General features: G+C 57.7%; 1 protein-coding gene across 5 annotated transcripts; it reads right to left on the reverse strand.

The window, feature by feature from the left end:
* On the reverse strand, positions 1 to 27832 carry CAMKK1 (calcium/calmodulin dependent protein kinase kinase 1). Of its 5 annotated transcripts, none has more exons than XM_021067685.1 (17): positions 27686 to 27832; positions 20575 to 20976; positions 19614 to 19661; positions 18940 to 18993; positions 18210 to 18261; positions 17821 to 17954; positions 17350 to 17386; positions 16500 to 16521; positions 14835 to 14923; positions 11512 to 11711; positions 9116 to 9169; positions 8319 to 8392; positions 6765 to 6845; positions 6577 to 6664; positions 6248 to 6376; positions 4143 to 4246; positions 1 to 1980 (listed from the first exon to the last, which is right to left on the reverse strand). In XM_021067685.1, the coding sequence occupies exons 2-17, from the start codon at positions 20932 to 20934 to the stop codon at positions 1908 to 1910; spliced, it is 1599 nt and encodes a 532-aa protein (XP_020923344.1). In that variant the 5' UTR covers positions 20935 to 20976; positions 27686 to 27832; the 3' UTR covers positions 1 to 1907. The 5 variants fall into 5 exon arrangements, with proteins under 5 accessions (XP_020923344.1, XP_020923347.1, XP_020923346.1 ...); XM_021067688.1 differs by lacking the exon at positions 27686 to 27832 and adding an exon at positions 25558 to 25717; XM_021067687.1 differs by lacking the exon at positions 27686 to 27832 and adding an exon at positions 21866 to 21888.

The raw sequence follows: 27832 nt of genomic DNA on the forward strand, positions 1-27832 counted from the left end.
GGTTGTTTTTTGCCTTTTGTATTTTAACTCAAGAAAGGGCTTTTATTGTTTTTAACTCACTTCCTGGGAAGTTAATTTTTAAAACACTCTTATGGAGTTTGTCCATCCCTTGTGCTACATTCAGAAACAATGACGCCAACCAACTCCCCCAGTGATGCGGGGAGCACCCCACTGGGGCTCTGACACAAGCAGAGCAAGGGAGCTAGGCCCACCTTTGGGCTCCACAAGGTTGGGGGGGGTGTCCCCTGAAACCTTACCCTCCCGGCTCCAGTGCAGAGCTGCTCAAGGAAAATGTGCTGATCCGTGCACGGCCTGCCACGAACTCTATAAAAGTGTTCTTAAGAACAGTACGGAAGTACCGTTTAAGCCCCGGGTTACAACAACTTAGTGCAGAGGAGCAGGGAGAAGTGTGGACCCAGTGACAACGGGCCGCATTCTGCTCAGAGCCTTAAATAGACATAGAAACTATATTACAGATGCATGTGCAGGTGCAAGACATGCTGTGCGCAGCAGATGGGCACGCACGGGCGTGTGTGCGTGGAGGCGCGGCGAACACCCACAGGCATGGAGACACGCAAGATGTGGCAATCCTCCAGGCCCGCCCCCTTCCCGTCTTGACAAAGCGCTCCTGCAACAGGAACCCCATGTGGGTGACTGAAATCCCTCGTTCAGCCCATATTTGCAGGGCAGGTGTCCAAGTCCTGCTTGATTTTCCTTTGGGGCTCAGTCTCTTGAACATTTGATCAGTCAAGGCCAAGCCAGCCAGCCAAGCACTGATCTCTGAGCAGGCGGAGTAGCAACTCCTGGGGGAGGCAGCAGCGGAAGGTGGGCCCCCTGCTCCGTGGCCACCTGCCAGCACCTCACAAGGGTCCCGCCTCTAGTGTGGCCTCCAACCTGGACAGTTGGTCCTTCATCGTTGGAATGTGAGGGCAGCTTCCAGGGCCAGACGGGGAGGATCGAAGATTGGATTCCAGTTACTTTGGCATCTGCAAGGCTCCAGCCTTGGGAGTCCAGGGCCCTCGGTTGATGTCAGGTCCCTGGCGTCTCCTGCAGCCACAGTGGGTGGGAGGGAGGGAGGCGGGCAGCGAAGGGTGGTGCTCCTGCTCAGGCCTCTGCTCAGAGCCTCAACTCAGCCTGTTCTCCAGACAGGGTCGAGTGTGCAACACAATCCAGGAAGGTCAGTCCGGTCCACTTGGCTGCCAAGCAATGGGGGGTGTGCTGGGAACAACCCAAAGCTAGAGGAGACCTCAGGTGACATGTTCCCAAGCAGGGTTTGGCACCCCCCTCCCCCACCAAGTTACACACAAAAGTAGAAGATCACAAAAAAGGCATTTGGATTCTCCAGGAGTGGCCCCCGCCCCAGTGAGGCCCAGAATACCCACCAAGGGCTCAGAGCCTCCACATCAGTGTTCTCAGCACACAAGAGCTCTGGCAGCGCCGCCCGAGGTGGGCAGGGTACACCCCTCCTTGTGCGTGTGGCAGCTGAGCCACGTCCACCTCCCGGCCCCAGCAAGCGGGAGGTCTCGGCAGCGGTGGCAAACCAGGCCTCCACTTGCCATCTTGGTTTCCTGCCTCCCGCCCCTGGGCCTTGCTGACCAGCCAAGTAGGGTTTCTAAGGCACCATGGGCACCGAGCTTCCACAAGGGATGGGTCCCGCCAGGGAGAGCCAGGACAAGGGGCAAGGCCTTTTTGGAGCCCCACCCCCCAAACCCCAGACGACATACATTCCAAGGCTGTCCCTGGACACATGTGCAGAGGTCATGCAGCACGACGGGGGAGGAGGGCTGGGAGAGGGGCCACAGTCCCCAGCCCCCTGCCCACAGGGGTGGCTGTTGGCATGAGGGCAGTGGGCCTTTGGAGGCGTGGGATGAGCGTGCTGCCGGGTGGCCCTGGGAGCATGCAGGGGCTCAGGACGCAGCCTCATCTTCTTGGACGCCAGGGAGCTCCGGGCTTTTGCCTCCTTCACCACACCCGTCTTTCCTGTTCAGGGGACACCAGGGGCAGAGGGACCCCAGGGGTCAGAACACACATGCACAAGGCATTCGCATCCACGTCGCTCAAATCCCCCCTCACTCCCTTCCCCGAGTTCACTTCAGTCTCACCCCCCTGCACTGTGGCTCGTCCTTAGTGTCGCCTACAATCCTCCATGGCTCCCTACTGCCTGGAGATGAAGCCTCGACTTCCTAGCTTGGCTTCCAAAGCCTCTCCCAACCTGACCTTCCCGCCTCCTCAAGGACCAGCCAGATCATAGGCCCTCCGTGTTGGCCTAGATCAGCTCCCACGGTCCTGGGTAGAAGGGCTTTGGTTTTGCATTTTCTTTTCTTTGTTTCGCAGGACAGCGTCTACCCAGCTACACATTTGATAGATCCCAGTATCTGATTTTCCCCCAGACATTTTTTTAAAAACATGACTAATGAATGGGTTTTGATATCTTAAAAAAGGATCAATACCATTTAACTCTACTGTGGAATTTCAACAATTATCCCAAAGCATAAAGAAGACCAAAAAACCAACAAAAGTCCATCAAGGACAAATGTTGGGACTCTGATGAGAGAAACCTGCTTATCAGAATTAAACTTGAAGAATTCCCTGGTGGCCTAGCAGTTAAGGATGTGGCTTTGTCACTGCTCTGGCTCGAGGTCATTCCTTGCCCCGGGAACTTCCACAGGCTGCAGGCATAGCCCCCCCAAAAAAATAAATAAAATAAAATAACAGTATTAAACTTGAGTCACAGAATTACAGAATTTTATAGCTGGAAAGTATTAAGCCCAATTCTCTCTCAGTCTAGACTAACAAACTGACCTGTCTCCCCATTAACATGTCCATAAAAGGACAACCATTGCCTTGCTCCGCTGTACTCTTGGCGCCCAGCCCCGTGCCAGGCGTGGACTAGGTGCCGGATGTGTCCTTAGTCCGGGACTGGCCTGTCCCACCACTAGGGGGCGCAGTGTCCCAGGCACTGAGCTAGAGACGAGCTGTCCAGGTTTGCTCCTCCTGGTCCTAGTTCTGCCTGTCCTAACGGCTTCCTCCTGCGCTCTCAGAAGTGCCTCGGTTTGGATGCAAAATATTTGGTTCCTTACACTAAGTCTGATTCCAGCACCCCAGCCTGCAGACCTGGAGGAGGTCAGGGAACCCCTACCCACAGCTGGCCGCCTCACGGAAGAGACAGGGAAGTGGAAGTAAGGTCGGGACTGCCATGGCCTCTCCCACGCCCCACTCGCTCACCCCGCTTCAGCCAGGGAGTTTGCCAAGAGGGAGGCAGGAGGTTGGTGTCCAGACCTCTCTGAGTGCAAGCAACCTCTGGCAGGGAGCAGACACCGGCCTGTCGACCAGTGGGACCCGACACTTCCGAAGAGCCCACTTACAAGAAGCTGGTCTCGTGTGAACAAAACCAACCTCTGGGCCCCTGGGCAGCACAGCTGAGACTGCTTCTTCCCTAGAGGTCGAGGCACCTGGACAGCGGCGGGCGCTCACCTCTCTGGGGAGCATGGCTTCGCAGCACCATGGGCTGGGGGGCACACCCCTCCGCCCTGCTGCCCCCTTCACAGGCCGGAGGAAGGCAACCCAGGTCCCAGGTCCACGTTCTGGTCCAGGACCCCCTCACCATTTTCTCTTGGCAGGTCTGTGCACAAACTCCAGCAGGCCTCGTTGGCATCCCAAAGTGACTTTTATTTCAGTGGAAGAAGGCAGAAATGCTAAGGACGGGGCTCACAGAGGTTGGGGGAACTGCTTTTCTGACCTCTCCTAGGAGGTGGTGATCGCATGTGCCCTGTTCTCAGTGGGGATCCTGCAGCCACGGACCTCTCCCCTGGCTCCGTCAGCCAGCCTGTCCACGCTTTCTTGCTGGACAAGCATTTACAAAGTGCTGGCTGGGCCCTCGGCCTCAGCAATGGCTGGAGGAAGCACAAGCCATTCAAGCAGCTAACACTGCCCTGGGCCAGGAAGAGTCAACAGAAGTGTCCCTCCCTCCACAGACAAGCCAACCTTCTTACAAGGAGCAGACCCCAGGCCTGTCCGCAAACCTTGACTAGGCTGAAAACAGAGGTGCACATGGGCTCCGGCTCTGAGTGCCAGGGCTCAGCCTGCACCTACCCCGCCCCACCCCAGCGAGCACCTGCCGGCCTCAGCCCACCAGTACTTACGACACTAAGTTTCCTGGAGCCGACATGGATCGCTCTTCTCTACGCGCCTGGGGCTCAAATGGGTTCCCAAAGGAACGCTTCCTCAGCATGGACTTAACCAGGATCTGGGGAGGACATGTCAGAGTGAGGGACCCAGGCCCCCAGCTTCCCACACACCCCGGCGGCCTCCTCTCCGACTCCTGGAGGGGACAGCTGCTGGGTGGGCCCCACTGAGGCTCCCTTTGCTTGGGGAGAACAAGGAAGAGCACTCTAAGCAGAGGGCAGGGCAAGAGCAGGGAGGGGAGGTGGCTGACGGTGAATTCTGGCAATGGTGATGAGCCCCTTGCGAGCCCGGTGCCCCCGGGGCATGGGAGGCACAGAGGCCGCGCAGGCCAGGAGGTGTCTGTGCCGCCAGGCTGAAGGCATGGGACTGCAATTAGGAATGCCTTCTGGCTACAGGGGAAGGAGAGAGGAGAGGCCATCCCCGGCAGCCAGAGAGATGCTGAGCCTGGGAGGATGCTGGGAGGGGACAGCATGCTGTGTCCTGGCTCTCTGACTCTGTCCCCCCTGCCACTGTAAGGACAGCTCCACCCGCCCGCCCACATGCACACAAACTCTCACACGCCTGTGTTCCTCCCTCCCCGCTCCCTTCCCTCACTACGTGTTTACTGAGCATCGTCGACATATGCCGGACACTATTCCAGGCACAGGGACCACATCGAGGCAGAAAAATTCTGGCCCTCTGACATTCTAATTGCAGGGACAGGCAATATATAAGACAAATCAGCAAACTTTATATGTTTGTTAGTGGGAAGGGCTCCGGAGAAAAAGTTAAAACAAGGAAAGGGTTAAGGTGTGACAAAGAGGAGGCTGGAATTATAGAGAAGGGCCAGGGAAGGGTCACTTCTTGCCAAGAAGGTGACTTTGGAGTAAATATCTGGAGGTAGGGAGGAAGCGATCCTGTGGACGTTTGGGCTGGGGAATCCCAGGCAGAGGGAAGGGATGTTCAAAGGCACTGGGGCAGCAGCTCACGTGGCACGTGGCTGGAACCGAGTGGACGGAGGGAGGAGAGGCGGTCAGCAGGGAGAGGGGGACAGGCAGGCCGTGCAGGGTCTGGCAGGCAGCTAGAGCTGTGGCTCTTCCTCCAAGTGACATGGGAGCCTGAGTAAGCAGGGGGACCTGAGAAGTGACATGATCAGGTCACCGAACCACCCCGGCTGCTAAGCTGAGCACCAGCTGTGCTGGGGGCGAGGGGAGGGTGGAAGCAGGGGAACAACCTAGGAGGAGATTTCAGTGGTTTAGGAGAGACGATTGTGGCTAAGACCAGGGAAGTGGCAGTAGGGACCCATTGGGGGCTGACAACACCAGGGACCCCACAGAGCCCCAGAGCTCTGCAGCACAGGGACGTTAGCCAGCTGGCCCTAGCTGGGCCTGGCCCTGGCAGGGAGGCCTGAATGCACAGGCCAGACCCCCGCGCCGGCAAGGGCTCCTGTCCTCTAGCCTTGTGCTCACCCTGCTTCTCCATGGGACCTCAGTGCAGGGCAGTGTCTTTAAAAAAAAAAAAACCAAAAACCAAAAACAAAACAAAAAAAAACCACACAAAAAACCCCAAGATAACCATCAGGGGCTACATTAACTTCTAACTGTGAACATGGCAGATGTCCAGATGAAGACAAAAAAGCTAAAACATAGGAGACCGGAAAGAGCACAAAGGTGGGGTCTGCTAGACATGCGGGGGCTCCCGGGGCTACTTCTCCAATTCAGAGGATTCCTAGGCCTTCTCCCTGTCATGTCCTTGGCACCTAGTCCAGTGCCTGGAAAATAGCAGAAGTTCAAGAACCGTTACGAAGGAAGGAAGGAAATGCCTCTCCGGTCATGGTGAATGCTGACTCTCGGCGAGGGCAGGGTATTTAAATCATTCCCTCTCGGTCACCACGCCTCCTGGTCTCCCTACTGCGAGGCTGACAACGTGACCTCGTTCCCCTCGGGCCTCCAGGGCAACAGTGGCCTCAGAGGTCCAGCAATGGGGCTGGTCGACCAGGCGGCCCTTGGTCCCCTGCACAGAGTGCGTCTCAGGGGGCAGCCACAGCCCCAGGACTCAGCGCCTTCCGCCCCCATCCTCTTACCACTGTGGTCCAGCTGGGGATGAGCCTGACTGAATTCTTGACCTCCTCCTCGGTCACCTCCACCACGCTGCAGTGCTCCTTCTCCGAGGGAAGGGGCTCCTCCCCGTTCTTGGTCACCCAGGGGTGTAACTGCGGAGCGGAGGGCGGGGAGGGTCAGGGTCACAGGCCACAGACACCAGCCACCAAGGGGCCTGGGCATTGACCAAAGCCCACAAGCCCCAAACCCAAAGCCAACACACACAGGCCCCCGAGGTAGGGGTCTCCAAAAGGGGACACTGAAGCCCTGTGTTCTGCAGCCCAGCCCCGCCCAAGATCTCCGGTTCCCCAACCTTGATGTCTGGCACCCCAATTCTCGTTTCCGGGTTCTTGTCTAGCATCTTCAGGATTAAATCCTTGAGCTCTTCACTGACCTTTGGCCTAAAAAGGGGGAAGGAAGGAGATGAAGAGAGACTGCTGATGGTCCGTGCCTCCCTCTACCCTGCTCTGCCCCCCCCATCCCGTTGGTGCCACCCCTCACTTGTCAGAGAGCAGGGGGGACACACCCAAGGCCCGGGTGCAGGAGAGAGTTCCAGCGCAAGTACACAGGTATCCTGTTCTCCTGAGTCGGAAGTAAAGCAGTCTCCCTCAGGGGGCAGAGCCCACAAAACAACGGGGCCCCACAGGTGCTGGATTCCCCCCAGGGGGCAGAGATGGTGGGGATCACCTGAGAAGAGTCGCTTTAGGGGACCCCAGGAGGCCTTCGCCCACACTCACCAACTTAGCCGCTCCTCCATCTGGGAAGATTGTCATTTGACAGAGGAGGAAACTGAGGCTCATGTCACCACCCAGGAGGCTGGGGCAGGGCTGAGGCTCAGGGGGAGGGGAGCAGGACTCAGCACATCAGCCTCGGCTGTCTCTGCCCACACTTGAAGCTTCATTGCTACTTAAATTCTTAGGAGAAGGAACCTGCTCTTAGGACCATGACCTTGGCTCCCTCTGCTGTCCTAGATCTCTTTTTAAATCCCTAAATCCCTTTTTAAACTCTGGCTGGGGAGAAGGATATACAGCAGGAAGAAAGGCACAGAGACAGGTAATCACAGGAAAGGGACGGAAGCCAGTGCTGTGGGGGGCAGAGGGCGGGGAGCTGTGCAGCCGATGAGCAGACGGTGACACCCAGAGGTCCTGGGAGGCCCAGGCCAGGGAGGGCCTCTTCCTGTGGGCTTTGTGAAGCCTTGGAAAAACTGTAAGCAGGGGATATGGAGAGATGTGCTATGCTTTCTCAGGCTCACCCTGGCCTGACTGTGGTGGCTGGACAAGGCTGAGGCCTGAACTAGGCATGGGGTAAAGGTGGCAATGGCCAAGAGAAATATGAGTTGGACTCAACAGGGCCTGGGGCCAGACCAGGAGGTGGGCCAGAGGGAGCAGGAGTCAAGGACAACTCCCAGGTTCGTTTCTGACCTGCCCCGGCGCTCTGAGCAGACAGTGAAAGGGCCTGAACAGAGCAGTGTGGGGGTGGGGGTGGGGGTGTCAGACTGGCTGCCATGGAAGCCAGCATCATAACCAGAAGGAGCAGGGGTGAGCAGAAGGGCCTCTCCAAACAGTCCCTCTGGGCTCAGGGACCTCAGTCACAAAGGAAAGGGCAGCGAGGAGGCAGTGGCTTTAAATCACAGAGCCACTGAGGCTCCACTTTTCCATCTGTGAAATGGGGGAGCGTACTGACATCCTGAAGCTGCCCCCCCCCCCGCCCGTGCAGAGAAGGCAGAGTTTCCGCCCAAGGTGGGGAGCGGGTTCTGCATGGGGTTGATGCCACTGATCTCACAGAGGCCTTCGGTGAAGAAGCAGTGTGAACACGCGACCTGGGCCATCCCTGTTTCGCCCCAGGCCTCAGAGTTGCCGTCTGTACAAGGAGATCCGACCCAGGACCCAGATGTCTCAGAGACCCTGCTCCCATCTCTCTCCATTTGCCCAGGGGTCCCTCCCGGGGAGCAGCGCCACCACCTCCAGATCGGCAGGCCGGGGTAGGTATGGCCCTGAAGGGACAAAAGCTCTGATAAAACTGGGGGTGGACAGGGCCCCGCAGAGGGCAACTCACTCCTCGGGGAACACCACGGCCTCATTCTTGATCTTGCGGTGCAGGGCCAGGATGTAATCATCGATGAACGGGCACTGCAGGCAGGGGGGAGACAAAGGATGCGGGCCCAGCGCGTGACTCACTGGGGGCAGCCCTGGGCTCCCAGGGAGATAGCAGAGGCCTCATCTAACTTGTGCAGGGCCGGGGCCCCAGGCGATGCTCAATGAGCAGGGACTGCACAAATGAGTCACAGAGGGAACCAGGGGGCTGGGTACTGGCCAGCACGACAGCCACGCGCAGCAAGGTCTGCACGGCCAGGGCCTTGAGTCTGGGAACATGTTCCCTGATCCCTTCCCAGGCCTTAGTATGGTCCCTCAGTGGGAGCACCTGCAGACAGGGATCTCAGCCACATCAGGCTCAGGGGTCTGACCTGACCCACAGCAGGAGGCAAGGACAGTTTGTTGAGTGAACAAGTGAGTGAATGTGTGGATGAATGAAGGAATGGCATCAAAGGACAGAAGGACAGGGAGCGCTCTGGCTGGGGTTGTGGCAGCACCACTGTCTACCCCTCCTTTGGGGTGTCTGCTGTTCCAGTGCCAGGACTCCCGCACACGACTCCACCCCCTTAAGGGGCCAAGAGAAGAACAGAAAAGCCCCTTTTCCCTCGGTCTTCTCTGAGCTAGGTGGGCTCTTTCAAAACTCTCTTAAGGACACAGAGGCAGGGCCTGCCTCTGTCATGTATCCTGGCTCAGCTGGTCCAGCCCACAGTGCCAGGGGCGTGGGCCTGTCCCGGCTCCACCAGCCCACCCTGCACTCACCTTCCCATAGACGAAGCAGTACAGCGTGACCCCAGTGGCCCACACGTCCAAAGCCTAGAAAGAAGCAGCTTACGTCAGTTCCTCCAAAGCGATCAACACCCCTTGCCCACTCACCCGGCTCCAGTGGGCCATGGAAGGGGCATGACAGGAACCTCTTTCCTCAGTCATGTATTCACTCAACAAACACTCCCAGGCCCTTGTTCCATGCTAGACCCTGTGCTGAGCACTGGGGCCATGGGGACGGCCAAAGCAGGCCCCCTGCCCTCCAGGGTTTCCAAGTCTCCTTGGAACAGGCCCAGAACAGACATATTTCCAACTCAGTAGTTACAAAACCCCCTTCATTTACAGGGTCGCCTTTGCTGTACCCCAGACACACGCCCAGTCTGGAGACAACCGTATATATTGAACTTCCACTTGCTACACCAGCTCTGGCTCCAAGAGGTCGTCCCTCTTCCAATGACCCACTGGAGAAGCCACCACCCACCTTCTTCCCGACACCTGAACAGGCCCTGGCCCTCGGCTACCTCCACAACCCCTTGGGCTCCCCCATGCCCTGGGTTCAGATGTGCCGTCTCTCTCCCCTGGAAGCCACTTCCTTTCCTCATACCCGCGTTCTCTCTTAGACGAGTGATTCTCAAACCTATTTTCCTGCCTCTGAAGCCTCATCTGAATCCAGCAGGGAACACCGGACACACGCAAACTGACATCCTATCACTGACCACGAGACCACAGGCCCGCTCGCTTCAAAATATCAAGGCGGAGCCATTCTTCCAGAGTAAAGGACCCCAAAGAGATGTGACAAGTGAATGCAGCGACCCACCCTAGACTGGATCCCGGACCAGAAGAAAAGGCATTAAAGGACAGCATGGGGACAATTGATGAAATGCGAATAAGGTCAGTTAGGCAACGGTCTGTTATCAATGATAAACGTCCTAATTTTGATAACTCTACTGAGGTTATGTAAGAGAATGTCCTTGTTCTCAGAAAACATCTCCGGAAAATGTCGTGATAAAAGGAGATAATGTCTCCAACGCCTGTACATAGAGGGACGGGGATAAAAAGGTAAATGGGACAAATGCAACGGTGGGTGAATCAGGGTAAAAGATACAGGAGACTTTTGGGTTTGTTTGTTTTGTTTTGTTTTTTTTTGCCTTTTTAGGGCCACACCTACAGCATACGGAGATTCCCAGGCTAGGGGTCCAATCAGAGCTGCAGCTGCCGGCCTACACCACAGCCACAGCAACACAGGATCTGAGCTGTGTCTGCAACCTACACCACAGCCCACGGCAGCGCCGGATCTTTAACCCACTGAGCGAGGCCAGGGATCGAACCTGTGTCTTCATGGATGCTAATCAGATCCGTTAACTGCTGAGCCACGACGGGACCCCTGAGAGTTTTTTGTATTATTTTGCAACTTTTCTGTAAATTGGAATAATGTCAAAATTAAAAGTTAATGTTCCCTAGTGGCTCAGTGGGTTAAGGATCTGGCGTTTTCTCCCTGGAGGCAAGGGTTCAATCTCCGGCTCTGCACAGGTTAAGGATCTTGAGTGCTGAAGCTGTGGCATAGTTTACAGCTGTGGCTCAGATTCGATCCCTGATTTGGGAACTCCATATGCCGTGGGTGCAGCAAAAAAAAAAAAAAAAAAAATTTAATGGAGTTCCCTGGCAGCTCAGCAGTTAAGGATCCAATGTGGCTACTGCTGGGCATGAGTTTGAGCCTAGCCTGGGAACTTAAGCATGCTGAAGGCACAGCCAAAAAATAATAGCAGTAATAATTAAAAATTTTAAAAAACTATATCTCTCTTGAGCTCCACACCCACATGTGTCCAAATGCCTCTGATCCTTTCCTCTGTGGCAGGACCACAGCAGGGCAGCTGGCACTTCCAGGGGAGACCATAACTGCACATCCTGCTCAAAAACTCTGCCACTGCCTCTGCCACTTAGTTCCAGACCCCCAAGCTCTGCCCAAGCCCCACCGTGCCCTCTATCCTGTGCCCCTCAGCTCTCGCATATGTTCTCTGGGCTCTACCTCCTGCTCAAATGCCCCCCATTCTGCAAGGCCTAGTTCAAGAAGATGGAGGGGAGTCACCAACTTCCCCCCAGACAGGAGCTCCTCTGCCCTTTCACCATCTCCAGAAGGGCAGGGGCTGGGCTGTCCGGGCTCCACCTATTCCACAGTCCAGCCCAGAACTCAGCACAGGGCAGCTGGCAGGGAAGACTTGGAGAAGGAGAGAAGGCCTGCATCGGGGAGCCTCCGGGGCAAGGCCAACACGAGGGAGGGAACTCACGCCTGAGAAACAAGGGCCCTGGCAGCCTCAGCTTGCAAATGAGGCCCAGCGACAAGCCACCCCGCCCCTCCACCTGAACCCCAACGCGGCCCGGGCCCTGGAAGCCACCTTCCCACTGAAGCTCTGGCCGGAATCAGAAATGGCTTCGGGGGCCATGAACGCCGGGGTCCCTGCCGTGCTGGACAGCCGAGCGTCATTCCCCTCGAACTGGTTGCTGACACCAAAGTCAGCGATCTTCACGTGCCCGTCGTCCCCCAGGAGCAGGTTGGACGGCTTGATGTCCCTGTGGATGATCTTCTGGTAGTGCACTGCGGAGAGAGGCGGCTCGAGGGCTGGCCTGGGCACCCATCACCCAGAACCCCCCTCCCTCCAAACCGCCCCCCCTTGCCTGGCCACAGGGGCCGCATCAAACTGCAAGAGAGGAGGAGCTGGGCCTTCCTGGACCTGCGCACACTCCTCTCCCCAGGACCTCTGCTCCACTACGCAGTGAGATGCGAACCCAGGCCGTCAGTAACAGAGCCAGGACTGACTCTGAGGAATCTCCGGACTCGAAGTCCAGGGCTCTCTCTGTGACATTCAAGGCACTTGCCACTGAAAGCGGAGGGCAGAGGAAATTGGGGGAAGGGGTTCTCCAGAGGCCATCCCGGGCCCTCCCTAGTGAGCACTATCTGCAGGCTCAAAGCTCATCAAAGCCTTTCTCCAGTCCCACCCCCGCCCAGCCTGTCAGAGCTGTCCCTGCCCCTCAGACTGAGGGTGGCCCTGTGGGGTGTCCTGCAGAGGTATTGCCTCAGCCCCAGGGACTCTGAGTTGACTGCGTTTCAGAGAAGGAGGGTCCCCAGGCCTTGGGACTGCCAGGATGAACGTGGCTGAGTTCCTAAACTTCCGCAGTTTAGGCTGAGTGCCCACCCTGCTTCCTGGGTCCAGCACTGCCAGGACAGTGAGACATCTCACAGCTAACCACTTATGGGCTCCCCCCTCAGCAAACACCTTCCCCAGACCAGCAGACCCCAGGATGCTGGAGAGGAGGGAAGATGGAACGGGAAGGAGCGGAGGGGCGTGGGGAGGAAGAGAGGGGTGGGGAGGAGGAGAGGAAGGCTGGGGGCGGAGGGAGGGAGGGCCATGTAACAATCATGACAAAACCCATGGACTCCTCTGTGCCAGGTGCACACAAGGGATCCGACACACCCCCATCAGGGCAGAGAGGCTCAGGAGGCTGTGTATTTGACCATGGAAAGTGGCCTCAAATTCTTATCTTAAACCCTGGCCTCTCCCTTGAACGCCAAGCCCTTCATCCAAGTGGCCAGCCAGTGGACATCTCGACATGTATTCCAGTATTTCTCAGTCATACGCCTGATTCAGGGCTTGATTCTTCCGCCTGCCACTCCCTTCCCCCTCCCCCAATCAAACCAACAGAACGGAAAAGCCGTGTTCTTTGCCATTCACTTCATGGCCATGGTACCAGCTGCTCAGGCCCAAACCTCAACTCCTCTCTCCCTCAGACCCCACATCCAATGCACCAGCAAGGCCCATGGGCTGAACCTCTTAGCATAGATTCCAGATGTGACTGCTTCTCATACCCACACGGCTGCACCTGCCTCATCTCTAAAAAGCAGGCCCGAGCCTCCCCAAGCACGTTCCCAGGGCAGCCTCAGCTCTCCTTTCTTGGAACCAGAATCACGAGGCAGGTCTTTCGGCTCCTGGTGCCTCCACTTGTCCGTCTGTCCAGCCCCTGGTGCCAACCAACCCGGGAAACCCTTCTCAGTGAGGAGCTGGATTTTGAAGAACATTTGCCCAAGAAGCCAGATGGATTAGAGTCTCTCTCTTTTTTTTTTTTTCTTTAGGAGAGAAGATGGGAGACATCAGAAAGCGGGGTGGAGGCCGAGCTGGTACGGGGTTGTGCCTGCAGGTGACCACGCCACAGGGTCAAACGACCCTTTCCTACACCTCTAAGCCCTTATTAGGGACTTTCGGCAAAGCCTCTCCTCTCTGGGCCTCAGTTTCCCCACATGTGACAAAGACCGCAGTAATCTAAGGGCACTGGAGTGGCTCAAATGAAACAGACATTCCTGTGCCTGTCCCCACAGGTCAGACCTCAGCTGGTCCTCACCTGTTCCCTCAGGGACAGAACAGTTTTCTGGTAAACCAAGTTGAGAGTCAGAGGCGAAGATGTGCCCCATTCCCCAAGCCAGGCCAGAGCTGTAGGAGTCTGGGGGTGCCTCTTTCCCTATGACTGGTCCTTCTCCCAGTGCTGGCCACGTCACCTCCTTCACATCTGCTCCCCACCACCACTGCCCTAATCGGGCCTCACCATCTGTCACTTGGGCTGCAAAACCAGCCTCCTCCATAACCAGCTGGCCACCTCTCACCCTCCAGCCAGCCAGCCAGCTACCACACAGCTACCAGACAGAGCTTTCTAAGACACAACTCCTATCACTCTCCTCCCCTCTCCAAGCCTTCAGGGGCTCACAAGGTCGGCAGGAAGTCATGAAAATCTCTGTGGAGGCATTCCCAGCCCTTGTGGTGGTGATGCCACCTGGACAGCGCTTCCGGCATCATCTTTCACTATCCCCTGCCCCCAGACTGGACTTAAGCAAATCAAACTTCTCCCTTTCTCACCTAGTCCATGTCCACGGCCCCCTGAGTTGCTGCCATGCAATGCTCTCTGCCTGGTGTACTCCCTCCCACCACCCCTCCAAACGGCCAGTGGACTCTTACTCATCCTTCAGGACCCTACTCATATGCCGCCTCCTCCAGGAAGCCTCGCCCTGGTCCTGGAGGGCTCTGACAGCCCTTGAGCCTTTCCAGCTTTGGCAGGTACTGCTTAGAATCCCTTCCTGGCCCTCCCGGGCTGCAAGATCCTTGAGATCACTTCTGGGCCTTTGGCACCTTTGGCCCTGGCTAGCACTTAATAGGTATTCATAAATGGATAAAGGAATGAACAAGTGAATTCCAGAGACAGAGGCTAAGCGAACACCCTCCCTGCTGAGCTCTCACCACCTTAGGGCTCCTCACGGTAAACCCACTGTGCTACGGCCCAGGCCCCAGGCCCCCAGTCTCTTCCTTGAGCAGCTCGACATAAACTGCTTCCTCCCCACAGCTCTTGAGGCCCTGCGGCGAGGCAAGGATTGGCTAAGAACTCAGCAGAGGGGAGACACAGGCAGAACATACAGCGCAGCCACCGCCGCCGCCGCGGCAGCGCTGAGAAGGACCTGGCGCATGCCCAGTGACGTCAGCCGCCCCCACCTAAGGTTTTGGCTCCGCCCACCGGGCTATTTCCCCGCCCCCAGATAAAGATGATTGGCAGAGCAGCACTGACTGACAGGAACTCCTCAAAGCCGGCTCAGCCTTGACTCCGCCCCCTCCCGTAGCCGGCCTCCCGTGCGCCGGTTTTCAGGGTCCCCAGCCCAGGGGGTAGGCAGCCCCTGACTCACAGTACTCAAGGCCCAGGATGATGTCCCGCAGGTAGAGGCGCGCTTGCTCCTCGGGGAAGGGCTTGTCGCAGGGCACCTCCATGACCGGCCTGTGGGACGAGAAGGAGAGGTGTTTAGCGGGAGGAACTGGGAGCAAAGGCGGAGGCAGGTGAAGAGGCACTGGGTGGGGCTGGGCTATGCAGACCCCTCGGGACCTCCTGGGAGCCCTCTATGCTCGAACAGGTCCCTCCTCCCTTGTAATGACAACTTGAAAACACTCACAGACACAAATATCCCTTTCCTGTCGTTGCAGTTTCAAATTAGCTTTATCTTAATTTCTGATTAGCTTGGTATTCCTTCTTCTAAGTACTTAATTATCTATAATCAGACAGTTGTGAAGATGTCATTTAGAGCAGTGCTTTTCAAACTGTAGGGCCAGGACCAAGAAGATCATGAAATCAATTTAGTAGGTGGCTACGGCTTTTCTTTTTCCTTATGAAGTAGAATGCTTCAGAGTATAATGCCTGTGAGCTGTGGTGTAGGTTGCAGAGGCGGCTCGGTTTCCACTTTGCTGCAGCTGTGGTGTAGGCTGGCAGCTTCAGCTCTGATTCAACCCCTAGCCTGGGAACCTTCATATGCCGTGGGTGTGGCCCTAAAAAGCAAAAAACCCCAAAACCAAACCAAAACAACACAACCAAAAGAAGACTGTATTTCTTGCTTTGAATGGAGGTCAAAACTGCTAAAAGCCCCTGAGTCTTAAAAGGACACCATTCCCTGCCCCGTCCCCAAACTGGTCTTCAGGGCTCCGAGGCAGAGACAGGTCACAACCTGTATTCAAGGCATTGCCCATTAGGGTCTCCAAGTCCACCCAGCCCTGTGTCCACTACCTCATGCCTGCTGCTCTACACGTACCCTGCGAAGGTCAGGCAAAGCCAGTGTGAGCTAGAGCCCTAGATTTCATCAGTGACTCACTGTGTGACTTTGGGCAAGCCACTTACCCTCTCTGAACTTCAGCTTCCCCTCTTGTAAATGGGAGCAAATGGCATCCCACCCAACTCACAGACTTGTAAAACTGGAAGAACTCTTTGTGATTTGAATACAGGTGAGAGTTGAGCCCAAGCTCTATACTTTTGCTAGAGAAATATTCCTTTCTTCTCTCCTCCATCAGAATATTTTTTCAGGAGTTTCCGTTGTGGCTCAGCAGGTTACAAACCCGACTGGTATCCATGAGGATGTGGGTTTGATCCCTGGCCTCACTCAGAGGATTAAGGATCCGGCGTTGCCATGAGCTGCAGTGTAGGTGGCAGATGTGGCTCGGATCTGGTGTTGCTATGGCTGTGGCGTAAGTGGGCAGCTGCAGCTCCGATTCAACCCCTAGCCTGGGAACTGCCATAGGAGATGCGTGCAGTCCTAAAAACAAAAAACAAACAAACAAAAAAAACCTTTTTTCAGTTCTTCAAGTCCTGGCTCAAAACCCTTGCCCTCTTCCTGAAACCTCCCCAACCATTCCAGCCTCACTGACTCCGCCAGCCTTCAATCAATTGCCCCCTTGGTCCCTTGTCCCCCCCACCCCAACCCCAGACCACAGCTCCCCAAGGACAGAGCCTGGACCTCTTTTCTCTCCTGGAGTAGGGATACAGAAGGGAAAGGAACACTTGACCTCCCTGATTGGGATGGGAAACTCACCCCTTTCTCAGGAGGTCAAACACTGAAAGAAAAGAGAAGAAGAGTAGGTAAGGGGCAGCCAGGCTGGACAACAGCTGATGTCCAGGTCCCTCCCCGTCCTGGAGGCCTGCAGAGGGTCTAGACATCCAGGCACACCTAAGGGACAGGACAGAGGTCCCAGGGTATCAGAGGAAGTAAATGGGTGAAAGTGGGTCTACTACGGACCTGCCTCATTGGAGTCTCAGGTTCCAAGGACCATCAGCATGCACCCCTTTTACAGGAGGGAAACTGAGCCTCGGAGAAGGAGCAGGAAGTTTGCTAAAGGTCCTAGCAGACAGGCGGGTAGGAGAGGGAGTGGAGACAGAAGCCTCGGCCTCTAATTCCTTCTGGCCCATTCCCTGAGAGCCTCTAAGCCCAGCCCTGAATTGGGCACCAAGGACCTAAATAATAACAGCATTACTGTTACTAATGACAATAGCTAATGTGTCTTGCACGTGATAACTCATTTGCTTCTCACATCAACGCTGTGAGGTAGATCCCACTATTATCCCCATTTTATAGGTGAGGAAACTGAGGCACAGACCTATCAGACAGGGTCTGGGAACCCACATCCCGCAGCCTACTTCCTGCATCTCTCTGATGCACTGTCTCTCCCATCAGTGGAGTAGGGGCTTGGGAATATTTGCTGAATCGAACTGGATATTCTGAGCCTGGCTCAGCAGGGCTGGGCAAAAGAATCCAGAGCTAGAGAACACGTGTTTCCTCCTTGCCCCCAGGAGGTCAGTCGGCCCACCTGCAGGTCAAATGTGTCCCGGAGGAGCCCTCGAGCCCACCCAGGTAAGCTGCTTCAGGAATGAGCTGGGTCACTCACCCAAATAGAGATTGTCCTCAGCTGGGTCATCCAGGACCTGGGGAGAGGGAGCAGACGTGGGGGTGGGGCTTGGGGAGGCATGGGGGCGGGGGGCGGGGGTGTCCCAGGCCTCCTCGACCTCACCAGCCCCAGGACCCCTAGTATGCTCTGCAGCCACCCTGGACAATGGAGCAGGAACTGTGCAGGCATCAGACAAATGAGGCCTCAGAAATCTGTGGCTCTGATCCTGGCCCACCCCAAGGCATCCAGCCCTTCTCTCCCCTCCTGCCATGATGGGAGCTCACTTCTTGCCTCTGGAGCAGCTCCTCCCCATCCACCAGCTAGAACTGACCCAGGAAGCCTCCTGGCAACCCCCACCCCAAGCCTGGCCCTGCCCTTGGCACACCTCCCTCGGCAGGACCTCTGAGTCTGTGCCGAGTGTCCTCTCCGCACCAGAGGCTGCTCCCCAGGCCTCATAGGCTCACCGCCTACCTCAATCAGTTTGACCACATTCACGTGGTCCAGCTTCTTCAGGATGGCAATCTCCTGATACACCCGCTCCAGGGGCAGCAGCTGTTTAGCTGGTCCTCCCTGGGCAGCCTGGGAGCCTCTAGGAGGCGGGCGACCTGTGACCAGGAAGGGGTGTTTGGCTTGTTGCAGAAGGCAGGGCCTCACCATGGCCCTGCGACCAACCAGCCTTAAGCAAGAATCTTGCAAGACCATAGCCTTGGCCTCAACCCACCAAGCACCGTCCCATCCCAAGGGCTCTGCTTCGCTCTCGCCTGTCTACCCCCAGGCCTAACAAAAACTAGCTTCCGAGGTGTCCTCCACCGCCGCCCCCAGGCCAGGAGCTCCCCGCTCAGGACCCGACAGATACATACGCGGAAAGCCATACTGCTTCAGTAACTTCTTCTTGGAAAGAACTTTCATTGCCTAAGAAGGGAGGGTGGACATGTCACTGGTGCGCAGACACCAAGGGTTAGAACAGGCTGCAAAGGTAGATGTGACCTAAGGTCCAGAGGGGCATGCAGGCACCAAGGGTATGGCCTGAGCATGGTTAAGCTGGGTTAGGAGGTGGCCCTCTCTGAACCTAGGTCTCAGCCATTCCCCGCAAAAAGCCTTTCTGGAGCTCTCCCCTCAGAAACATCCAGCCTCTGTTTGTATATTTCCAGGGCCAAGAAGCTCATTCCCTGGAGTTCCTATTGTGGCTCAGCGGTTAACAAACCTGACTAGGATTCATGAGGATGCAGGTTCTATCCTTGGCCTCACTCAGTGGGTTAAGGATCCAGCATTGCCGTGAGCTGTGGTGTAAGTCACAGACGTGGCTCAGATCCCACATTGCTGTGGCTGTGGTGTAGGCTGGCGGATACAGCTCCAATTGGACCCCTAGCCTGGGAACTTCCATATTTCCCTATGCCACAAGTGCCGCCCTAAAAAGCAAAAAAAAAAAAAAAAAAAAAGCAGCTCATTCCCTTTGCATACCCCTAGGGACAGGGAGCTCACTCCCTTAAAGGCAGCCTTGTCCTCTGTCTTCCCAGCACAGCTCCCGCCCATCCCCCAGGCTTCCAGGGTTCAGCTTGGGCAACACCTCCCTCTGATCCCCAGACTCACATAGTGCCTGTCTTCACTTTCGTTGTAGGCCAGCCTCACCACACCGTAGGCACCCTGCAGATAGGCACAGGACAGCCCCCCTGGTCAGGGCAACCTCCCCTGAGGCTAGCTCAGGAGAAAGGGAGCCTCAATGGCTCCAACCCCCTCCTCCCGCATCCCATCTCCACCCCTGCTACCAAAGGGCATAAATTTCAGACAGGCAGGGAGAGGGCTCCTGTGCCCCGGTCACTGTCCCTATCGGGCTCAACACAGCTTTATGCCTTCTCCTTCCCTTCCATCAGAAACTCTGGGGAGTTCCCTGGCAGTGCAGTGGGTTAAGAATCCAGGATTGTCACTGCAGTGGCTAGGGTCACTGCTGTGGGGTTAGGGTTCAATCTCTGACCCAGGAAGTTCTGTATGCTATGGGTACAGCCACAAAAACTAAAAAATAAATAAAAATAAAACAAAACAAAAAAACTCTAGGGAGTCAGAAATCAAGAGTCATCTTCCACTCCCCACCCCAGGTGTTTCCTACACGGCACAAAACTTTCCTCCCTTCTAGGCTAAGACCTTCTTGGCTTGGCCTCACATTCCCAAAGGAGGAGAGGGGATTGTCCCAAGCAGAGGATCCAGACAGGCGGCCCCCAAGGCCACAAGACAAGTTCCTACTGCTTCTAGCCTGTCCCCAGGCCTACCTTGCCAATCTCACTCTGCAGCTTGTACTGGTTTAGCTGCACACAGTCCTGGTGGGACAAAGAGACGGGTCATCAGGTAAAGCTTGATCCAGAAGCAGCACTTCTCCCACTTCAGGAGCACATCCAAGGGCCCAATCCTGATCCCCCCCTCACTCCCAGACCCCAGGTCTCATTGACTTCTCAAGTTTGGATAGGGAAGTGCGGTAATGCCAATGCCAAAAGCGACACCAAAAGTGACAAGAAGCCTTGGATAATGATATGTTTGAAAACATGAATGGTGAACCATGCCTATGCTTCACTCCCTAGAAAGGGGTAGAAAAATGCACTGAATCCTGCCTGGATGCCGAGGGGCTGGGAGATGCTGATGTGAGAAACCCAGGAGCAAGTATTTCCAGAAGCAGCCGAATGAGGAGGTTGCATGGACAAGAAAGATGAGGAGAGCCTTGGGAACAGGAGACCAGAGCCCTGGCTCAGGCATGAAAAGCTCAGCCTCTGAAGCCTGTAGATGGCTCAGTACTTGGGTTCACTTTCAGGTGTAAGTGGCAAGGGCAGAGCCAGTGGGAGCCCAGATGCTGGAAGCAAGCTGGCAGCTTCCAAGTCAGAGCAGACTCTAGGAGGTGGGATTAGAGGTGGGGGCCTCAATGTGAGGAAGACTTGGGGGCCAGGAGGACACACTGTTGATCTTCAGAGCTCTAGGAGGACTTCTTGGGGGACAAGGGAAGAGCCTACTTCCTGGGCCTGGACTAGGGGTGGGAATGGTGGAACTTACAGGAGACAGCAGTTGGTTCAAGCAGAGCTTCCCAGGGTGGGAAGAGGCCATATAGTGAGGTAGTGAGCTTCTCAACTCTGGGGGCATGTAAACCAAAGGGAGACAGCTGTGTGGCAGAGACAGGACAGCAAAGGATCTTCCCTGAGGACAACTGAAAAGCTCTCGGGCACCCCCTGGTTCTGATCTACCCACCTCTGCATCTGAGATGGCCACATGGTGGGACTCGATGGTGGGCCGGCGCCAGGCCCGTGGGGAGATGTGGCTGGCAGGCCCTGTGGCGTAAGGCCCAGCCTGGGCCTCCAGGCAGCTCCCCGCTGGCCGCTCCTGCAGGGAGAACTTTCTAGCTGAGAGGCTGGGCCGGGCTGCGAGGTGTCTTGAAGCACCGCCAGGGATCATGGAGGCAGCTCTGGCCCGTGGTGGAGGATCCACACAGTTCCTGGTAGGCTCTGGGCTGTCGTCTGTCTCCTCCAAGTGCGCCACATCGATGGCTGCCACCCGCTCCACCAACTCTGCCCGAGGGTCCTGGCAGCAGACTGCTGGGCCCCCCTCCATCGCCACGGTCAAGGGTGTCCTCTGTGCAGCCTTATTGGGAACCTGAGAAAGAGGGCAGAGGAGGCTTCGATCCTGGCCACACAGCAAGGAGGCCAGACTTCCAGGCCCTTCTGCACTGGAGCCCCAGCTTGGGAGTCCCACCTCCATGCCTCCGTCCTGCCTGCTCCCTCTGCCTGGCTTGCCAGCACCCACACTCAGGTCTCCCTGCTAGCTGAAGGCATTCCGGGGACTCATCTGGCTCTGCTGCACACCAGCCCTCTAGACCTCAGTATCCCCATCTGTAAAACAGGTACAGTCGCATCTGCCTTGTTGGCTTCACGAGGAAACAGGAGCATCTGATGTTCTGGAGGCAGGACAGACAGATGTGGGCAGAACACTGGCGCCCCAGCAGCGCTGGGAGGAACAGAGCCCAGGGTCAGCTCAGGCCCCCATCCAGCGGACAGCCCAGTGACTCACGGCCCCACCCCTTGACAGCAGAGCATTCCAATGCTGTGGCTGCCGCCTGGAAGCTGCGCTGGGCTGAGCTGGGCGTTGATGATGCAGAGGCTCCTGATGCTCCAGGCCCCACTCCACCCGGTCATGCTTCCAGGAAGACTTCCCTGGGGCTCTGGCCCATCTCACCCGCTCTCACCTCCTCCAGGGAGGCCTCTCCAGCACCCAGGGCAAGTCTCCCAGGACTCACTTCCCTGTTCCAGCGGAGCCTGCTGCCCAGGGCAGAGTCCATTAGGGGAGGGCGCCCCTGCCTTGGTGGCTGTGATGAGAAACCCCACTGCACTTATTCCCCCTGGTTTTTCCTTCCAGATTATTCACGTGGCCAAAATGTTCTCCACATTCACTCAGGCTATGTCCCCCCGCCCCGGGGCTGGCCTGACATCCGCCCTGGCCCTATGGCAGTCTGAGGCCCCAACCAGGCCCCAGGCCAAGGACTCACTCCGGCTTGAACCCCAAATCCACCTCCAATGTCCAGCCTCAGCCCTCACCCTTGACCACAACCCCGGGCTGAGCCCTGACACTCAGACGGGGACTCCATTTCTGTCCCAGGCTGACCACCGGCCCCGCCCCAGCCAACGCCCCTCCCCCTTCCTGGATCAGACTCAGCATCTTCTCAGGAAAAGGAAGTAAGTAGACCTCTGACCCTGTGCCCTTCCTGTCTGGTGATAACTTGCACTGTCACCACAACAAGACTTTTGAGAACACGGTCTCCATTTCTCCCTTATTCGCCCATCATCTTTCTCTGACAGATGTCAAGGAGCAGGACTCACTGGCGTCCACTGGCCACAGAGGTGCCTGGACTGGGTTCTAGTCCTGCCTGCCAACCTACTGTGGGGCCCTGGGCAGCTTCCTCCCGACACTGAGCCTCAGTCTCCCTATCTGTACGAGTGATGCAGGACCTTCCCGGATTCCCTAGGGCTACAGCAAGGCTTGGAGACGGACTGTGGGCAACGGCGCGGTCCAGACCCCCTAGGCCCTGCACGCAGTGTATTGAGTGAGTGGAAGAAGCCTGGAGGGGGTAGAGCTGATGCTGGCATGTGGAAGGAAGGGTGAAGGGAATCTGGAGTGGCAACAGGAAAAGACTTGGACACTGGCCCTGGAGCAGTGAGAAGAGCAGGAGTTGGTGAGGCTAGAGCATCAGAGAGGCCTCCCTGGAGGAAGTGGAACGGTGTTAGAGCATCAGGGAGGCTCCAGGAACCAGGCTGCTTACAGGAAGGAGGAAGTCAAGGCTAAAGGGAGCCCTCCAAGCCTGGCCCACCCCCATCCCATTCCTCCGGGTAGGTGGCCCACCCTGCTGCCCCTCTGTAGGCCCTTTTTCTCCCAGCGGAATATCAACTCCATAGATTATTTCTTTCTGCAGCAGTGCCACAAACACTAGGTGTTCAGTAGGTATTTGTTGAATGAAGGAGTGGTTTCCATAGTGATCATTTGTAGTCCTGGTCCCATTAGACAGATGGAAAAGCAGCCTCAGAGGGGGGACCCCAACAAGCCCACAGCAGGGAATGAATGCCGGTGTCAGGAGCTCCTGCCCTCTGGTCCAGGGCAGGGACGGAGGGAGGGACCGAGCCACCACGGGCAGAAGCCGCAGGCTGCCCTAGCCCATCCGATTTGCATGTGACCCCAGCCACCTCTCGGCTGTTACCCCAGCCAGGAGCCCTCCTCCTTCAACTTCTTTCCTCTTCTTTCTCAGATGGGGAAAGTGGGGCCAGCAAGGGGCGGGGATTGGGCCTGGGGTCACACAGCAGTTCCGGTAGGACCTTCCTGCTCCAGTGTGGGCGCCGTTACCCGGTTTAAAGCCTGGGCTCTGAAGCTAGGCTGCCAGGCTGTGCCCCTGCCTGGCCGTGTGCCCACGGGCAGGTGGCTGCCCTCTGGGCGAGGTTTTCCCCACCTGCAGAATGGGGTCAGTCGCAGCACCACCTCCTTGGGTGGCTGTGCAGAGAGAGGAAAGGAGTGAACACCCTTCCTGGGCCTGCGTCTAAGGAAGCCCCGTAAAACTGAGTTGTTGTGCTGCTGTTGTTGTGATTGCCTGGGACACGCGGTGGCCCAGATGGATGCGCGGGCGGCACAAGGCAGCTGTGAGGGCTGACGTCAGGCCCTGCACCCTCCCTCCCGCCTGGATCAAATTCAGGTGACTAAGCAGGCTGCGCTGTGCGGGGAGGCGCCCCGGGAGGCCCCAGGTTCCTGCCTCGTGTCCAGGCGACAGGGCCTGGCGCCCGAGGCCGTGCGGGTGAGGGTGTGTGTCCATGTGAGAGAATAGGTGTGAGCAGGGCTATAGGCTTGGGATGATGGCGTGTCTGTATGTGTGTTGGCGGCGGGGGTGTCCACACACAGGAGCCTATCTCCACGGCTGTGGTCCATGCATGTGCGTAAGTGTGTTCACATGCGCTGTGTGTCTTTAGATCTTTGTGGACGTGTGCCCAGGATGGGGGGTGGGGCCCGCACCCCCCCAACACCCTCCCCCCACCTAATCCCAGAGTCAAGTTTGAACTTCCCACACAGTCACCTGTCCACTCGCCTGGGGCTGCCTGCTGGGCTGGGCTGTGTGTCGTGGGCAGGACCCACCCCTCTCTAGAGGCTCACCGGGGGTCTCACAGGCCCCAGGTCCCCAGGCTGAGGCCTTGGGAGAGGCTCTGTAAAAATTGACTCAGCGGGTAGCTCGGAGCCACTTGAGCAAAGAGGACAGACAGGCTGGCACCCGGGCCCAGGGCCGAGCAGGGCAAGGCTACTACGGGTGCGGGGAGCCTCCCGGGACCAGCCTAGTCCTGCAGCAGATCAAGGTCCTCCGTCAGTGGGAAAAGCCACCCCGATCTGTCCTCCCAGACTGTGACCGGGCTGCCTTGGACAAGTCCTTGAACCCCTCGGAGCCTCAGTTTCCTCATATGTGATCAGATAAATAGCCACTGTCCTGCCACCTCCCAGGGCTCCAGGAGGAAGAGGATGAGATGGTGGACTTTGCAGCAGATTTGCCTGAGCAATGTGGGGCGGGATGTGTCTGCCTCAAAGCCACCCAGAGAGAGCCTGGATGTACTTACAAAGCATACCTCCACATCTGCCCCCTGGAACCAGGGGGCCGGTTCCCCCCTGAGAGTTCTCCCAGGCCGCGCCCCTCCTCCCCAGGTGTCTGGCTACTCCCCAGGGATGCAGACTGGCTCCAGGCCTTGCTTAGCCAGGCTTCCTCAGGATGCGCCTCAACTCCTGGGTCCCTTGGAGGAGGCCCAGAGCAGGACGGAACAGGCACGACCTGCTCTCATCCAAGCCGGTTCAAGCAGCTCCACTTCAGACGATTTCAGGCACCAGGCAGGCCTCACCCTGAGTTCTGGAAGGCTGCTGTGAACCCAGCAGGGGGCCAGCTCCCATCCGGGCAAGAGGGGACTCGGCCCGCACTGGCAGAGGACAGCGCAGAAGGGAAAACCGTAAGGGGTGGTCTAGTCGCCTGAGCCGGACACAGACGGCGGCCTTGACAACACCAGGCTGCCGCAGAGGAGCCGTGTTTATGCTCCTGACAAGTGTCTGCAGGGCCCTGGCAACCGGTGCCCTCCGAGGCTCCCACCCCAGCCCGGGATGACTCAGTCCCCTCGAGGGAGGCCCAGGCGTCTGGTGCCAAGTCAGGCTTGAGGATGCCTGCTGTGAGGACGCCCCCCTCCCGCCTCCCCAGGGAGGCCCCAGGCACTGAGGTGGGCTCGAGCCTGAGTCAGCGCGGCAACCCTGGGCACATCCTCAGCGCATCTTGGCTGACGGTCGCCAGGCCGCGCCATCGCCCTCCGCCCCTCCTCACCCTCCACACCACACGTTTGCGCCTCCAGCCCCACTCTTTGCAGCCAGCTGCCTCCTTCCCTCCGTGTTGCTGGGCAGCTGGGTCCCCATGAGGCTCCAATTCAACTCAGCATCTCCTCCCGGGCTGCTCTTCCTCCTCCGTCCCCATCCCAGAGACAAGTGCCAACATCCTCCCAGTTCCTGGACCAGAAACCCAAGCCCCCGCATCACCCGTCTTCTCCCTTTAGTCCGTCCCCACTCCCCCAGCCCCACACTGACTCTCCACTCTGCCCGAACCACACTCCTCGCAGTGGCCAAACCGCAGACTCTTCTGCTGCCAGGCCTTTGTACAAGCTGTGCCTTCTGCCAGGAACACACCTCTCTCTCCTTTGCTGCTGGGGGACAGTTCAGACACCTCCTCTGGGAGCTCTTCCTGCTCTCCCCACTGCTGGGTGAGGTCACCAAGTGGAACTCCTTAAAAAGTCCAGATCCAGACCCCCTCTCTCCTTGTCACTGGCTCCACCACACACTCCGCCTGCCTCCCGGTTCACACCCCAACCCCACCCCACCCCATCCTTCCTACCAGCTGCGAGAGGGAATATTTCTAACGTGCAAATGTGGTCACAGTTCTTCCAGACCTGGCCTTCCAAGATCTTGGAATCTGAAGGGCAGAAGAGCAGGAGCCCTAGCCTTAGACCGGGGTGGGGGTGGGGGTGCACTCACAGGCTAGAGAACAGCTGGGGACACAGACTTCTAGGACACAAGCCCAGAGTCACTCATTCATGCAACAAATGCTCATTGAGCACCTGCTCTGTGCTGGGTGCCCAGAGATAAAGCAGGGAACGGCAAAGACAAAGTCCTTGTCCTCACAAGGTTTAATTTCTAGTGGGGCAAGAAGCAACAAACAAGAAAGCCAGGTACATGCTACAGAGAAAAGATACAATCATGTAAGGGGAATCAAGAGTGAGGTGCCGGGGGTGCTATTTACACAGCACAGTCAGTAAGAAATGCCTTTCTAATGCAGGATTGGAGCAGAATCCGAGGGACATGAGGGAGCCAGCAGTGTGGACATCTGGGAAGGGCATTTCAGGCACAGCGACTGCAAAGGCTGTGAGGTGAGAGGCTGCTTGCACTGTCCAGAGTGGGTGTCCACGTGTGAGAAGTAGCTGATGGCAAGCAGAGTCGCACCTGGGTGAGACGGCCCTGTCATTCAGTGTCACCAGCCTCCGGGATGGCTTCCTGGAGGAGGCGACATTTAAGCTCTTTCATGATGGCTGAGTAAGGATTCAGAGGAGGAGAGGATGGAAGTGGACACTGCATGACAGAGAGCCAGTGCCTGGCTGGGACTCAGGGCTTGGCTTTTTCCCGGGGCCGGGGCGGGGGGGGGGGGGGTGCTCTTTAGGACAGAGACCAGGAGGCTTCAAAAGCCAGAGGGTTTTGAGCAGGGGAGGGACTCAACTGGATGAGTTTTTAAAAAACCATCCTTGTGCCTTCTGTGAGGACTGAGGGTAGGGGGTCAAGGAAAGGGCAGGGGTCCATGGGCCTAGGACACGGGCTGACACACAGTGGGTGCTCGGTCCCTATCGCTGAAGGAAGGCGTGAGGGCTGTGGGGGCGGCCAGTGCGGCCACCAGGACACAAGCTGTGCGCGCCTCCCGACTCCCTGGCAGATATAGAGCTCCATATGTGCCCACCGCGGCACGGTCCTGTGACTTGGGACAGAGCCTTCCCTATGCACCCCTCTACCCTCAACACACACACACACACCACTCCCGGAAGAGGCGCACGCCAAGGTCCGCGTGACCCGCCCTCACACACCACTCCATCCTGTAATGCACCCTCCTCACACACACACAGGCACACTCCTGTGTCCACGTGACAGATGCACACCCGCCTCCAAACACCACACATAGGTCCCTGCGCACGTGTGCACCCTCGGAGCCACCAGTTCTGTGCCTGTCAGGCCCGAGAAGTCGCAGCGGCCACCTCCGCCGCCCCCCCTCCACCCCCGCCGGAGGCAGCGAGGACTGCGCAGCTAAAGCGCCGCGCGCCGCATCTGTCCCATTCATCACCCCCGCCCCAGCTCCTGCAGGGAGACTCAGGGGAGGGACGTGTGGGAGGAGCGCTCCGCGCAGTTCTGCACGTGGGTGCACAGGTCTGGCCCACTCCTCATACACAAGGCCTCCCACCGAGAGCTGGGGCGGGGGCAGTGCGCTTGGTATGGACGCGGTCCCGCAGGCAAGAGCTGGGGAAGGGACGCAGACCGCGGGGCACCCTCACCGATACGGTCCCGGGTACAAGCGCAGACAGAAGCAGGCTCCCGGAGGCACCCCATAAACTGGGCCCGGCTGACCCAAGGGGGAGGATCTCCGCATGGACTGGGTCTCGGCTGTCCTCACAGACGCAGCCTCGCAGACCAGCCCTCTCCCCTGCATGCTCCGAGCCGACGTTCAGGCGTTCGTCCCCTCCCGCTCCCCACCCCAGACCCGCTCCCAGCCGACCCCTACCTCAGCGCCCTGCGACAGTCTCCGCGGCCCTGCGGGCGGCCAGGCTCGCTCCCGCGGCGCGCGCCCCGCCCGCTCAGCCAGGGCCGAGATCTCCGAGCTCAGACCGCCGGCGCCGCGGCTCCAGGCACCGCTCGCTCCCCAGCCAGC

The sequence above is a fragment of the Sus scrofa genome, chromosome 12 (genome assembly GCF_000003025.6).
Source record: "Sus scrofa isolate TJ Tabasco breed Duroc chromosome 12, Sscrofa11.1, whole genome shotgun sequence".
Lineage (NCBI taxonomy): Eukaryota > Metazoa > Chordata > Mammalia > Artiodactyla > Suidae > Sus > Sus scrofa.

Excerpts from the sequence above, each read along its gene's own strand:
- CAMKK1 (XM_021067685.1), bottom strand. The coding sequence starts at position 20,934 with ATGGAGGGGGGCCCAGCAGTCTGCTGCCAGGACCCTCGGGCAGAGTTG. Across the intron at positions 11,712-14,834 it reads CATCCTGGGCCTTGAGTACT|TGCACTACCAGAAGATCATC; the intron begins GTGAGTCAGGGG and ends CTCTCTCCGCAG. Across the intron at positions 6,377-6,576 it reads TTGGGGTGCCAGACATCAAG|TTACACCCCTGGGTGACCAA; the intron begins GTTGGGGAACCG and ends TCCGCTCCGCAG.